General features: G+C 34.6%; 1 protein-coding gene across 1 annotated transcript in view; it reads left to right on the top strand.

Moving 5' to 3' along the window:
- DOK6 (docking protein 6) overlaps positions 1-13,779 on the top strand; it is a 389,769-nt gene that overhangs the window by 127,680 nt on the left and 248,310 nt on the right. The window contains exon 3 of the mRNA XM_021686409.1: positions 12,016-12,130. Coding sequence (XP_021542084.1) covers positions 12,016-12,130 — 115 coding nt within the window. The remainder of the gene's footprint in view (positions 1-12,015; positions 12,131-13,779) is intronic.

Raw genomic sequence — 13,779 nt, 5'->3', positions numbered from 1 at the left:
GTCTCTCAAATCTTAATATGTACTGTTTCATTTTCATTAAAATGTATTTTATAATTGAACTGATAATTTCCTTTTTATGTTCTTAGAAATATGTTATTTACTTTTTATATATATGGAATATTTAATCATGTACTATAAATTTTAGTTATATTGTATTATGGGTATATACTGTAATTTATATAGTTTGGGTCTTTTGAGTTTACTAATACTATTTTATCATCTGATACCTGTTCAATTTTTATAAATAATCCAAATGTGCTAGAAAAAAAAAAAACGTGTATTTGTTTTGTCATTGATAGTAGGTATGAGTGTGTAGGTCTGTACAATGTAAAATAACTTGACTCTATTAATTTTATTTGGCAGAACTTCCATATCTTTGCTTATGAGTGATTTACTATTTAACTCCCTTGTGAACGGTCAGATAATTTTGTCACCTGTGATGGTAATTTGTCCTTTTTTAAATTGGTTTATATATATATTGTACATTGTGGAGCTGTGTGAACTTTTAATTAATCACAAATTAAAAAAAGAAAAAAGAAACACATATTTAATAACTTTAGGTAGGTCATGATGAACAGTGAGGTATCCTTGCTTTTTAAGAAACTATTATCTTATTAGGGAAATTGGGCTATATACAAATTTTTGTGATTTTTGTCATTTTTATCTTCAATTAAGGCTACTAACTTTATAACAAATGGAGCTATTTATCTTCAAATAATTCTGTATATTTTATTAGTTTCCTAGGGCTGGCCTAACAAACTGCCACAAACTTGGTACTTAAAATGACAGAAAGTTATTCTCTCATGGTTGGACGCTGGAAGTCAGAAATCCACGTGTCAACGGGGCTCCACGCCTACAGAACCATGACAGAGGCAGCCTTGCTTGCCTTTTTTAGCCTCTGGGGGCTCCGGGAGCTCCTGGGCTGTGGCAGCATCATTTCAATCTCGGCCTCCAGCTTCACATGTCCACTGTTCCCTTGCCTCAAAGCTCCCTCTGCTCTTCTCCTGTAAGAACACATGTAATTGGATTTAGGGCCCGCGTTGAGTCCAGGATGATCTCCTCCAAAATCCTAATTCAATTACATCTGCAAAGAACCTTATCCCAAATAAGGCACATTTGAAGGTTCTGGGGGTTATTTAGGACTTCGAGATATCTTTTGGGGACCACTATTCAACCCCATATGATAACGAAGAGATTTAATTTTGTATATCTGCTAAGAAACGTTGTCATAGCTGGCTAGTTGCTGTTACGTCTGTGTAGTAAAAGTGTAGCTCTCAAAATAAGAATGGTATTATAGCTGACTGAGCTGTTTCATGCCCTTCTGTTCTTAGAGTCAGTTAAACATATTATTAGACATGCTAAATTTATACTGGGGAGAGAGGGGAGAGGTTGAAAGGGGAGGGAGAGTAGGAGGAGGAGAGGAAGAGGGATGGAGGGAGAAAGGACAGAAAGAAGTACATAGATTTCCTGTTTTAGTGCATATTTTCTTATGTATTAATTTTCTGCATTTCTTAGACCTGAAAACAGATTATCTTTATCTTTTAAAATAGGCCACCTGAAAATAATTTAGGGGTAATAAGGTAGTGAGTTTCCTGTTACTCCTTTTGTCATCCTTACAATTTGAGTCTTTTGTAGTTGTAGTCACCTTCCTGTAGTAACTTCTTGGTTAGCAGTTATTTGCCATTAATAAATTGCATAAATTGGTGAAAAGAGCACTAGTCAGAGAAATAGGAGGCGTGTCCCTGATTCTGGTCATCACTTTAACTAACCGTGTGATGGCCACCCAGATAGGGATGGCCATTTTCCATTTTTCCATTGTTAAATGAAGAAAGCTCAGCAATAGGTTTACTTTCTTAGTTAGAATGTTTTTGGCTGCAAATAACAGAAAACCCAGATCAAACGACTTACAGAAGAGTATTATCACATACGACAGCATGTCTAGAAAAAGAAACTGGCTTTAGGGTTGGTTGATTCAGTAACTCTTGTTCAAGAATGAAAATTAAAGACGTGTTTTCCCCCATCTCTACTCTGCTACCTGCGGATTGCCCTCATCTTTAACTAGTAGAATAATAGGTGTAGCTTTCCTGAATTATGACACCCAGACAACATCCACAGGAGGAGGGGGATGGTTTTAGCCTGATGCTACCTCCATTTCAGAAAACATTCATCAGAAACCACCAGAAAGGGGCGCCTGAGTGGCTCAGTCATTAAGCCTTCTGCTCAGGTAATTATCCCAGTGTCTCTGCTCAGCGGGGAACCTGCTTCTCCCTCTCCCACTCCCCCTGCTTGTGTTCCCTCTCTCACTGTCTCTCTCTCTCTCTCTGTCAAATAAATAAATAAAATCTTTAAAAAAAAAAAAAGAAACCACCAGAAAACTTCTTGCACATCTCATTAGTCATATTTCGGTCATATCCTCTTTCCTAAGCTGATCATGAGCAAGGAGACCATAAGCCGAAGAATAGCAAGTTCTACCATGGTACATGGGGTGAGAGATTCCCACCAGCGCACTTGAGCTGCATGATGCAAGGGCAGATAGCTGAACAAAATCAGGTTCTGGTAAGAATGAAGGAGCTGGAATGGGATGCTGTGTACACAACCAATGGTGACCATTATAGTTAATTCCGGTTCTACTATAATTCTATCTATAATCACTCTTTTCTAGATGATGCATTTCATAATGTGGTTTAATATTTGAGAGACAAATTTTTCAAAGGCATAAAAAACAAAGCTTGTAAGTATTGATAACAAATATGCTGCAGTAGTCAAATAGTAAATGTTGGAGGACTATATCGCAGCACATAATATCAGAGCACAGAGACACGTGGAGCTTAAAGAATGAATTATATTTTTTTAATGTTATACATTCATAATTTTCAGTGACAGGAGACTAATATAAAGAAGCAGCTACTGGAAAATTGATGTAAATTCTACTAGAATCAATTATAAAATTTCTTTGCAAATGATACAATGTATTAGATACAATGTATAGGGTAATACCAACATTTAAATTCTTTTCTTTTTTTTAATTTATTTATTTGACAGAGAGAGATACAGTGAGAGAGGGAACACAAGCAGGGGGAGCGGGAGAGGGAGAAGCAGGCTTCCCGCTGAGCAGGGAGCCGATGTGGGGCTCAATCCCAGGACCCTGGGATCATGACCTGAGCTGAAGGCAGACGCTTAAGGACTGAGCCACCCAGGTGCCCCAACAACATTTAAATTCTTTTTATGAAAGCTTAGGACTTAAGCATGGAGAGATTAAGATTTATTAATTGTAATAATTTTAAAATTTAGTAAAATACTCATCTTCTTTTCTTACTAGAAAAATAAATATTCTCTATTCTAATAAAGTGATAGTGAATAAAGTTAAATAAATAATAAAGTTAATAAAATAAACATTTTATTAAACCAATTCCTAAAATGTGCCATTTTATTCTCAAAAATAAAACCTTTGACTTAATTAAAACAGCCATAGAAGATTAGTAAAATACCAGGATTAATAGAATTATTAGTAAATTAATAAGAAAGGAGAGTGCAATTTATTGTCTAATTCATTTGAATCTATTTTTAAAAAGTCTGAATGTTAACTTTCTTTCATTTTTCAAAATATAGTTAGATTTGTAGAAAGAAATTGAGCACTTAAATACACAGGTATCTAATCTCAATTGTCATGACAGTAAATTGGTAAAAGTTACTTTAAAACTCAAAGTAATTTCAGTATATATGCTTTTTCACCTTGATCCTTTACTCATGTTTTAATTGGGTTATCTGGGCATTTGCTTTTGCTATTGAGTTACACCCTTGTACATTTTGGATATTAATCTCTTAATTGGCTTGCAAATATTTTCTTCATCTGTAGATTGCCTTTTCATTTGTTGATTATTTCCTTTGCTGTGCAGAAGCTTTTTTATGAGTACCATATGATTTCACTTACATGTGGAATCTAAAAAAAAAAAACAACAACAAAAAACAAATGAATAAACAAAAAGTAGAATCAGACCTATAAATACAGAGAATAATTTGATGGTTGCCATAAGGGACAGGGGTGAGGGGATGGGCAAAATGGGTGAAAGGGAGTGGGAGATTCATACTTCCTGTTACAGAATTAATAAATCCCAGAAATAAAGGTACAGCATAAGGAATATAGTCCATGGTATTTTAATAGGGGTGCATGGTGATAAATGGTAGCTACACTTCTGGTGAGCATAGCATAGCATATAGAGTTGTCGAATCACCATCTTGGATACCTAAAACTAATGTAATATTGTGTGTCAACTATACCAAATTAAATAGATAAATAAATAAATAAATAAATAAATAAATAAATAAATAAAAACATAAGTAAAAAATGCTTCCAAACTCACCTCATAAGTCCAACATTACTGTGATACCAAGCTAGACAAAGACACCACAAGGAAAGAAAACTACAAGCTAATATCTCTGATGAACATGGATGCAAAAATCCTCCATAAAATACTAGCAAACCAAATTCAACAATACATCAAAAAGACTACATACCATGTCCAGGTAGGATTTATTCCAGGCATGCAAAGTTGGTTTAACATTATGTAAGTCAGTCAGTGTGATACACCACGTTAACAGAATGAAAGATAAAAAACATACAGTCATCTCAATAGCTGCAGGAAAAGCATCTGACAGATTTAACATCCAATCATGATTTTAAAACAACCTCTCAACTAAATATGTATAGAAGGAAATTTCTTTAACAAAATAAAGATGTTTATGAAAAGCTCACAGCGAACATCATAATCAGTGGGGAAAAACTGAAAACTTTTACTCTAAGATCTAGTACAAGGCTGGGATGTCTACTCTGACCACTTCTATTATTCTTAGAGCAATTAGACAAGAAAAGAAATAAAAGGCATCAAAATCGAAAGAAAGAAAGAAAAGAAAGAAATAAAATTAGTTCTGTTTGCAGATGACATGATCTTATATGTAGAAAATCCTGAAGACTCTGTTAAAAAAAATCTTAGAACTAATAGGTAAATTGGAGTAAAGTTGCAGAGTACAAAATCAACATATGAAAATCAGTTGCATTTCTTTATACCAACAGTGATCTCTCCAGAAAGGAAATCAAGAAAACAATCCCATTCATAATAGCAGCAAAAAGAATAAAACACTTAGAAATAAGTATAACTCAGGAGATGAAAGATCTGTCACTGAAAACCATAAATCACTGATGAGAGAAATCGAGGAAGATACAAATGGAAATACCCTGTGTTCGTGTATTGGAAGAATTCATATTGTTAAAATGCCCATACTACCCAAAGTGATACACAGATTCAATACAATCCCTATCAAAATTTCAGTGACATTTTTCACAGAAACAGAAAAGAAACAATTCTAAAATTTTATGGAGCCACAAAAACTCTGAATAGTCAAAGCAGTCTTGAGAAAGAAAAACAAAACTTTAGACATCGTGCTTCTCCATTTCCAATTATTTTGGAAACTATAGTAATTAAAAGCTATCATAATTAAAACAGTATGGTAACCGCATAGAAACAGACACATAGACCAATAATAGAACAGAATAGAGAGACCAGAAAAACACATATATATTTTTATATACACATGCAAAGGGATGAAACTGAACCTTCCTCTTACACCATACACAAAAATCAACTCAAAATGGATTAAAACCGTAAATGTAAAGCCTGAAACCATAAAATTCCTAGAAGAAAACATAGGGGAGAAGCTACTTGACATTATTCTGGGAAATGACTTTTTTGTTTTGTTTTATTTTTTGTTCTGTTTTGCATTGTTTTGTTTTAAAATGACACCAAAACCTCAGGCAACAAAAGCCAAAATAAATAAGTGGGACTAAAATCATTGTATTCTTTACCACCATGGACTCGCCCATATAAGTAAATATACAAATACATATGCTAATTTTATTTTTATTTTACTTAAGACCTTGATGAGACAGTAAAAATGGTTACTTTTATGAAATCTAGATCCTTAAGTACATTTTTTTAGTATTCTATTGGGAAAAAATGGCAAGAACTCCTAAAAAACACTTCTGTTACCTACTGACGTGCAGTGGTTATCCCCAGTAGGAGCGCTGGTGGGATTGTTGAAGTTACAAGCAAAATAGTTCATTTCTTTTCAGAGAACACCTGTTCCAGCGATAGTTCTTGACAAACTATGGTCATTCAGATTTGGGCGTCAGACATTTTCTCAAAAATGAACAAGTCAACCTGTCTTTAGGGAAAACAACTGGCAATATTAACAATGCTAAAATTTAAGGTTTCAAGTGATAATTGGGGAACCTTGTGTCTGCATTTTTGAGCTTGACAACTCAGAACTTACCAATTTTTCTATGGCAATTAAGGTTGATATTAACAAATATTTTTATGTTAATAGTGAAATATGGCAATGTAAGATCTTCATAACTCAGCAAACCAATATTTTCCCAATGACCAAAGTTGAAAAGAGTTCTGTGGATTTTAATGCAACAGAGTGTAAATGTGTATGACGTGACGCAAGACAATAACCTTCAAGAAAGCATTTGTCAGGTTTGGAGATAGAATCAAAGAAGAATATCCACAATTGGCTAAAATGCTCTTAAATTATTCTTCCCTTTTACCACCTCATGTCTGGGTGAGGACTTGTTTTCTATGTATGCTTAATCAAAACAATGTATTGCAACAGACTGAATTCAGAAGAAGATATGAGTTTCACACTGTCTTCTGTTAAGCCAGACATTAAGAGTTTTGCAAAAATGTGAAAACATTACCATTCTTTACCTATTTGAGGAATTTTTTATTTTAAATGTTATTTGTGTTATCATGCAATGAGTTTATGAGTATTTTTAAACACGCAAATAAACATTTAATAATTTATGTTTTAATTTCTCTCACGGTGATCGTTAATAGATACAACCCACGTGAGTAGAGTAGGACAGGCAAGTAAGGTTTGGGAGGTGTCTCTATATAGAGAGACAACTTTAAAATCCAGGTGCCATGTCCACAAACTGGTTGTAGAAATACAGATGTGGTTCCTCCATGCTTCTTTAGCTCTGTTTTTAATTCTTTCATAGGGTTCGTCACTGTTATTTGTGATCTGATCACCTCAACTAAATTATGAAGTCCTACAGAAAAAGGTTATGTGTTTCATCTTTGAGCTCTCTGACTTTATCACCGGGAATTCCTTAGGGATTACTCTTTGAAATGAAAATTAAATAGCACTAGTTAGCAAAGTCACCATTTAGGTATGCTTGTATTTGGGTTTTAATTGTATTACTTAATAAGACCTTTAAATTGTTGACCATGGCATTTATTGACTTAGACCTAAGCAGCCTGAATCCTTTGAAAGTAATTTCCCTCCAATTAAATTTTGCTAATTTCATATTTATTTAAAGTAATTAACTCTTTTATTAAACTTCGATTGTATTTTGTGCTTTTATAGATATGTGAATAATCAGGATTTAAAAATATACATTGTTAAATGATGCAATAATTTATTGATACACATTATTGAAATGCTCTAGGATTTCAAAATTTTAATAAATGTTGATTATTTTTATGTCACATTGACAGGTTTTAGACTAATAAAAACATTTTTATTTTGAAAATTTAAAAATATTTTAGAAGTTGTTTTCATCTAAGAAAATACAAAATTCCTTCCTGGGTGGTAAATCCACACGATACTGAGAGGGAAAAGTGAGGGTAGGAGATTCAGATATATTAGATCTTGACCTAAATTGTTGTGATTCACAATACTTTTTAAAGTGTATTTTGAATTAAACAAAAGCAGTTCTGGAGATATACAAACTTCTTTAAAAAACTTCTAGTGTGATTTTATTACATTTTATAATTTAGTGTAACACTTGAATGTCCTAACCAAGACAACGTGAGAAACAGAATTTTATCCCCCTCATAAGTATTTTGCTTTTCTGGCATCTCTTTAATGTCTTAGAGCACTGACTGAAGTGCATAGCATCACACTATTGATCAGCAACAAAGAGTCTTGCACTATTCTGGAAACCGGTGTAACAATGTCTGTTTGAAAAGGTTGCCTGCATTTCCAAATGTAAATTTTACAGAAGAGCAAACACGGTGTTCAAACTACATCATCTGACAGATTGCCTATGGTGCAGAAGTTAGAAAATCCCCAGTGCTTGCTGCATTTTGCTAAGCTACCCATTAATATGTTTTATTGATTTTTGCTATGAAAGGACAGAAAAGATGGGACCCACAATATCTGTTCTAATATTCTTTTATATTATTAAATAAAATATTTGGGAATGGCCCTTGAACAGAATAATAAATGCTTTTATGATATCGTTTTGTACAACTAGACGTTACACATGATGTAGCTTAGATAGTGTAATGCTCACCTGCCATAAATTGCATGAATTCTTGGACAACACATAATCTTCATTGCTTTTAGACTCTACTTAATTCTGGCAAGATCCTTTGTTTAGCTAAAATTAATAACACTTGAGAATAATAACTCTTTTTCAAATATAACTTCAGTGTGCTATGTTAGAATAAAATTCAGCTTAAATATTATGTGAGTCACTTATCAAATCATTTAAAAATTCGAGAGTTTAACTTTATTTGAGAATATGCTTTAGGTACTTTAAATACAACATGTGAATCATTTTTCCAAAAGAAGCATTCTCATCTTTCTCTCCAAGGTATAAATCCTCAGAAACTGTAAGATATTGGTGTCTAATTTTTCTTTCCTGGAAGAGGAAATGAGTATTTTCAGATTCTTAGGTATGTAAATAGATATAAAAAGTATATATAGTATATATATGTGTACAAGTATTTGTATATATGCATAAATATGAAGCAAATGTTTTGTAGGTTATTTTGCTTAAAATCACTCATCTTACCAGTTGTAATTTTGCATGTTAATCTTAATGAGATAATCATAAGAGAAGAACAAATGTCAAAAAAGGGATATATTAAAATTAGCTTCTCATCATTGTGACAGAACTGTAAATTCATTGTAACAAGGAATAAAAGGGCTCCTGTGGACAGCTTACACAGCAACCCCGAGTAGTGGGTTTGTTATTTTATGATGCTGAAAGTCTAGGTCACCACAGATTTTAGAAGGGAATGTGATGGATAACAGCAGGCTCTTTAAAAAGTATCCACATAGTTTTACTTTACAGACATTCTTTATATGACATGGGTACAACTTCTGGTCACGAATTGATACTTTTAACTATTTTGATACTATCGTGTCCTCATCAACATCAAAGGTATCATCTTCAAAAATGGAAGACTAAAATTTTAAAAAATACATGACATATATCTGTACATTTTTCTCCACCTAGAACACTAGTTGGTGACTGATGGTGCTTCTAGGATGGCTTTGCAAGTCATGAATGGAATTAAGTCTTTTCCCTTCAACAAAATCCTTCATTTGCAGTTAGAGCATGTGCCCTAACGTAACAAGCACTGAACATGGATCAAGCAAGTCAAAACTAGTACTGTTGTCAAAGACAGGGGAAATGCCAATTCCTGCCCATGCTAGCCATCCTCTCCCACCTCAGGTAGGGAGGACTGAGAAACACTTTTGAAATCCAAAACCCAGACTTTACCCTGGGGCTGGAGAATGCTTCCCCTCCCACCACACCTCATCACCGCGCCACTAAGCACCTCATTATAGCAATTCCTTTTACCCAACACATCATGTCTGGCTATGAAGAAAAAAATTACAGGAAAGGAGAAAAAGTAGAACCATATAAAATGCACAATTAAAATAATAAAATGCAGAAAAAGAGTAGAAGGCAAAATAGGAACAAAGAGCAAGGGCAACAAACAAAACAGTAACAAATACGGTAGATATTAATACAGCTATATCAGTGATCACTTTGAACATCAATGGTCTAAAAAGACAGAGATTGTCAGAGTGGATCCAAAAATAAGATCCAACTACATGTTTTCAAAAAGAAACCCACCTTAAATATAAATACAAAGATTAACAGTAAAGAGATATTGAAAAATATACTATGCTAACATTAATCAAAAAATAAAATGTAAAAATTCATTAAAGGGGCGCCTGTGTGGCTCAGTCTTTAAGCGTCTGCCTTCGGCCCAGGTCATGATCTGGGGTCCTGGGACTGAGCTCCTCATCGGGCTCTGCGGGAAGCCTGCTTCTCTTTCTCCCACTCCCCCTGCTTGTGTTCCCTCTCTCACTGTGTCTCTCTCTGTCAAATAAATAAATTAATTAAATAAAGGGGTGCCTGCATGGCTCAGTCATTAAGCGTCTACCTTTGGCTCAGGTCATGATCCCAGGGTCCTGGGATCGAGCCCCACATCGGGCTCCCTGCTCAGCAGGAAGCCTGCTTCCCCCTCTCCCACTCCCCCCTGCTTGTGTTCCCGCTCTCGCTGTGTCTCTCTTTGTCAAATAAATAAATAAAATCTTAAAAAAAAAGAAAAGAAAGAAAAAATAAAATAAATAAAAAATAAAAATTCATTAAAAATATAACACTAACATTAATTTAAAAGGGGGTAGAACACTACATCAAAAACTAATGATGTAATGTATGGTGATTAACATAACATAATAAAATAAAAAAATAAAAAGGGGGTGGCTATTTTAATTTCAGATGACTTTGAAGCAAGGAAGGTTATCAGGGATAAAGAAAGTCATTACATGTTGATAAATTGGTCAATCCTACAAGAAGGCATAACAATTTTTAGCGTGTGTGCACCTAACAGAGCATCAAACAACGTGAGTCAAAAACTGATAGAACTACGAAGAGAAATAGTTGCATCCACTGTCAGAGTTGGAGTCTTCTATACTCCTCCCTCACAAATGGACAGGTCCAGCAGGCAGAAAATCAGTAAGGACATTGTTGAACTCACAGCACTGTATATAATGGACATCTATAGACAAAGTCAACAAACAACAGAACACGTTCTTCCAGCTCGCATGGAACATTCACCAAGATGCACCACATTCTGGGCCACTAAACATATCTACACAAATATAAAATAATAGAAATCATACACTATCTGCAATCAGACCACAATGGAATTAAACTGGAAATCAATAATGGTATGATAGCTGGAAAATCCCCAAATGTGTGGAGATTAAACAACACACTTTTAATCAGTACATGGGTCCAAGAAGAAACCTCAAGAGAGATTTTTAAATATTTGAACTAAGTGAAAATGAAAATGAACCTGTCAAATCTTTTGTGTTAGAAGAAATAGCATTCAGCATGTTGACAAGTAGATTAAAAAAAATGTCACTCGTGTAATGTTATTATTGCAGTAGGTTTGCAGAGTAGTTGAGAGAGTACACATTGTCCATTTCTCTGGACTGTGGAGAAAAAGTAAAGGGGCACGAGTTGTAGCAGAAGAACTTGTGCCCACAGACAGTTTGGAGCTAGAATAAGTAAGTTTATTAAATATTTATTAATTGCCAAAAGAATAAAGTATTGCTAACCTGGGTGCATGAATCATGGATGGGCCTTGGTGGGAGAACGGGGTGAGGTAGTAGTGGGTACACGGGCTTATGAACACCATGTGCATTTTTCTGGGAAGCAGGTCCATTGCTTATATTTATGACCTCTGATTTTGAGGTCACTTTTTCTGCCAGTTGACCGGTGTCGGTTGCGTTGTGACTCTTGTCCCACCAGGAACTTGCACAATGGATGGGAGTTAGGAGAAAAGAGAGAGATTGAATCCAAGGAGTATTTAACAAAAATGTATTGAGAATCTTGTGTGTGCCACACCTGCTCTTGTTGGCAGAAGATACAATTTTCATAAAAACACAGAGTCCTTGCTTTCATGGAGTTATTCTACATAATTTTTAGAATATTTCAAAATTCAGCAAACAAGGACCAACATTGAGGGCAGAGGAGAAGACATGCTTGTTCCGTTCTCCATCGTTTTTGGCTACAGTTAATTGGAAAAGGGTATAAATATGCAGTGGAAAGTGGCTTAAGAGAGTAGTAACTGATCATTTTGTTTCACCACTCCCGTATACAGCGTCTCCTGTACACTAAGTGAAAAATATTTTTCTTTCAAGGTAACGGAACTGCACAACATCAAAAATATAACCAGACTGCCTCGAGAGACAAAGAAGCATGCAGTGGCAATTATCTTTCATGATGAAACGTCAAAGACGTTTGCCTGTGAGTCAGGTAAGCAATTATAGCCCTGTCTACAACTTGTGGAAATTGAACTGCTTCAGAGACAATGGCCCAGATGGATTAAGTTATACCACTGAATAGGAAGGCTTATTGTGATAAGACTGTGCTGTGGCAAACTTTAGGGAGAAGCTCAATGTATTGATTTCTACAGATGTTTTGGGTGCTTGTTTATTATCTGTGTCTGGATTTTGCTCCCGGGTGGTCTGAGGACTCTTGAGGTTTCTATTCAAGCTTGAAGAATTAAGTAAACAGTGCCTGGGAGATGTTGTTAGGGCAAGCTTGTGACTTGTATTCTGGTTCCTGCCGGGTGCAGCTGTAAGCGTTTGGTGGGAAAATCATAACGCTGTCATGGAAAAGTGTGGGGCAAAGCACAGCTGAAGCCCCCAGACATTTCAAAACTGAACTTTGAGCAATTGGTTGCTTTCATGGATTCTCAGTACTACAACTAAATACATTTCAGATTGAATTTTAGCATCCCAACTCATAAAGCACTCTGACATCATTGAGACACACGGCAGTTTATAGTTTGAACCTGTAGTATTTTTCATTTTGAAATCCCTGTGCTATGCAATGTATTAGTTGGCTTATTATAGCTTTTTAAAGATTTTGCTCAATGAAATGGTGCATTCATTTTATAATGGATGGAAGCAAAAAGCACCAAGGCTTCGAAAGATGTGAATTTAAAATTATGGTGAAGTCCTTAGTAGAAGCCTTACTGAGTACTTTTTTTAAGGAAGTAAAGCTTCTGGATTTATAGTTAAAGTTTATAGGTGTAATTAATACCAGGTTCTATTATTCTAAAGTTGATAATATCACCTTGCCTAAATAAAATTGTTCACACCTCCCCACCTACACTTTTCTTAGTTTTGCTAAACTGAATTGCAGTTTATCAACGTGTTTTTCCTCGGATGCCTTTAATCCCTTTTGCCATACTTCCCTTCGCTCATCATCTGCCTTCACTTCATCATTTAAAATTGACTTTTGGCATTGCATAGAAGTCTGTTAACTGGTGATATCAATTCCATTTTATAAGAGAACCTGTCCCAACCTTGCTGGTATCATTTATTAACATCCAAAAGTATTTGTGCCTTCTTGTTCACTGTCTTAAAACTGTCTCACCACTTCACTTTGCTCTGAGCTCTTAGATAATGTCTCATATTAAAACTAACAACCAGAAAATTGGTTTTCCAAAAAAGATAAAAGATAATTTTCACTATTGTTTGTATGCTTCAATTTTCACTACTGCTTTACAATTTTAAAATTATATTGAGCCATGTTGTGGGTACAAATGCAATACTCAAGTCTGTTACTTCAGATAAGAATGATACTGAATTATGTTTCTGAAATTCAGACACAGAGTTGTACCCCACAAGTCTAACATTGGAAGCTTTTTAACATTATAAGATTATTTTTATTTTTTGTGTGTGTGGTGTGGTGGTTTCATGGGTCATGTAAGATTTTGGAGAAACAAAGACTCCTTCCCTAAAACAAAATGGCCTTAATTTTCAAGAGAAGAATTTCCAGACAGTGAGGCTGAAACTAGATCCAAATGTAAAAATAAAAGAACAGGTTTATTTGAATTCCTGGCAAAGAGTTTTCAACTCATTTGAATTATGATTTATTCGAATTATTGGTGTTTT

The sequence above is a fragment of the Neomonachus schauinslandi genome, chromosome 14 (assembly GCF_002201575.2).
Source record: "Neomonachus schauinslandi chromosome 14, ASM220157v2, whole genome shotgun sequence".
Taxonomy (NCBI): domain Eukaryota; kingdom Metazoa; phylum Chordata; class Mammalia; order Carnivora; family Phocidae; genus Neomonachus; species Neomonachus schauinslandi.
The sequence above is the reverse complement of the archived record's forward strand: the minus strand, read 5'-3'. Positions and strand labels throughout refer to the sequence as shown.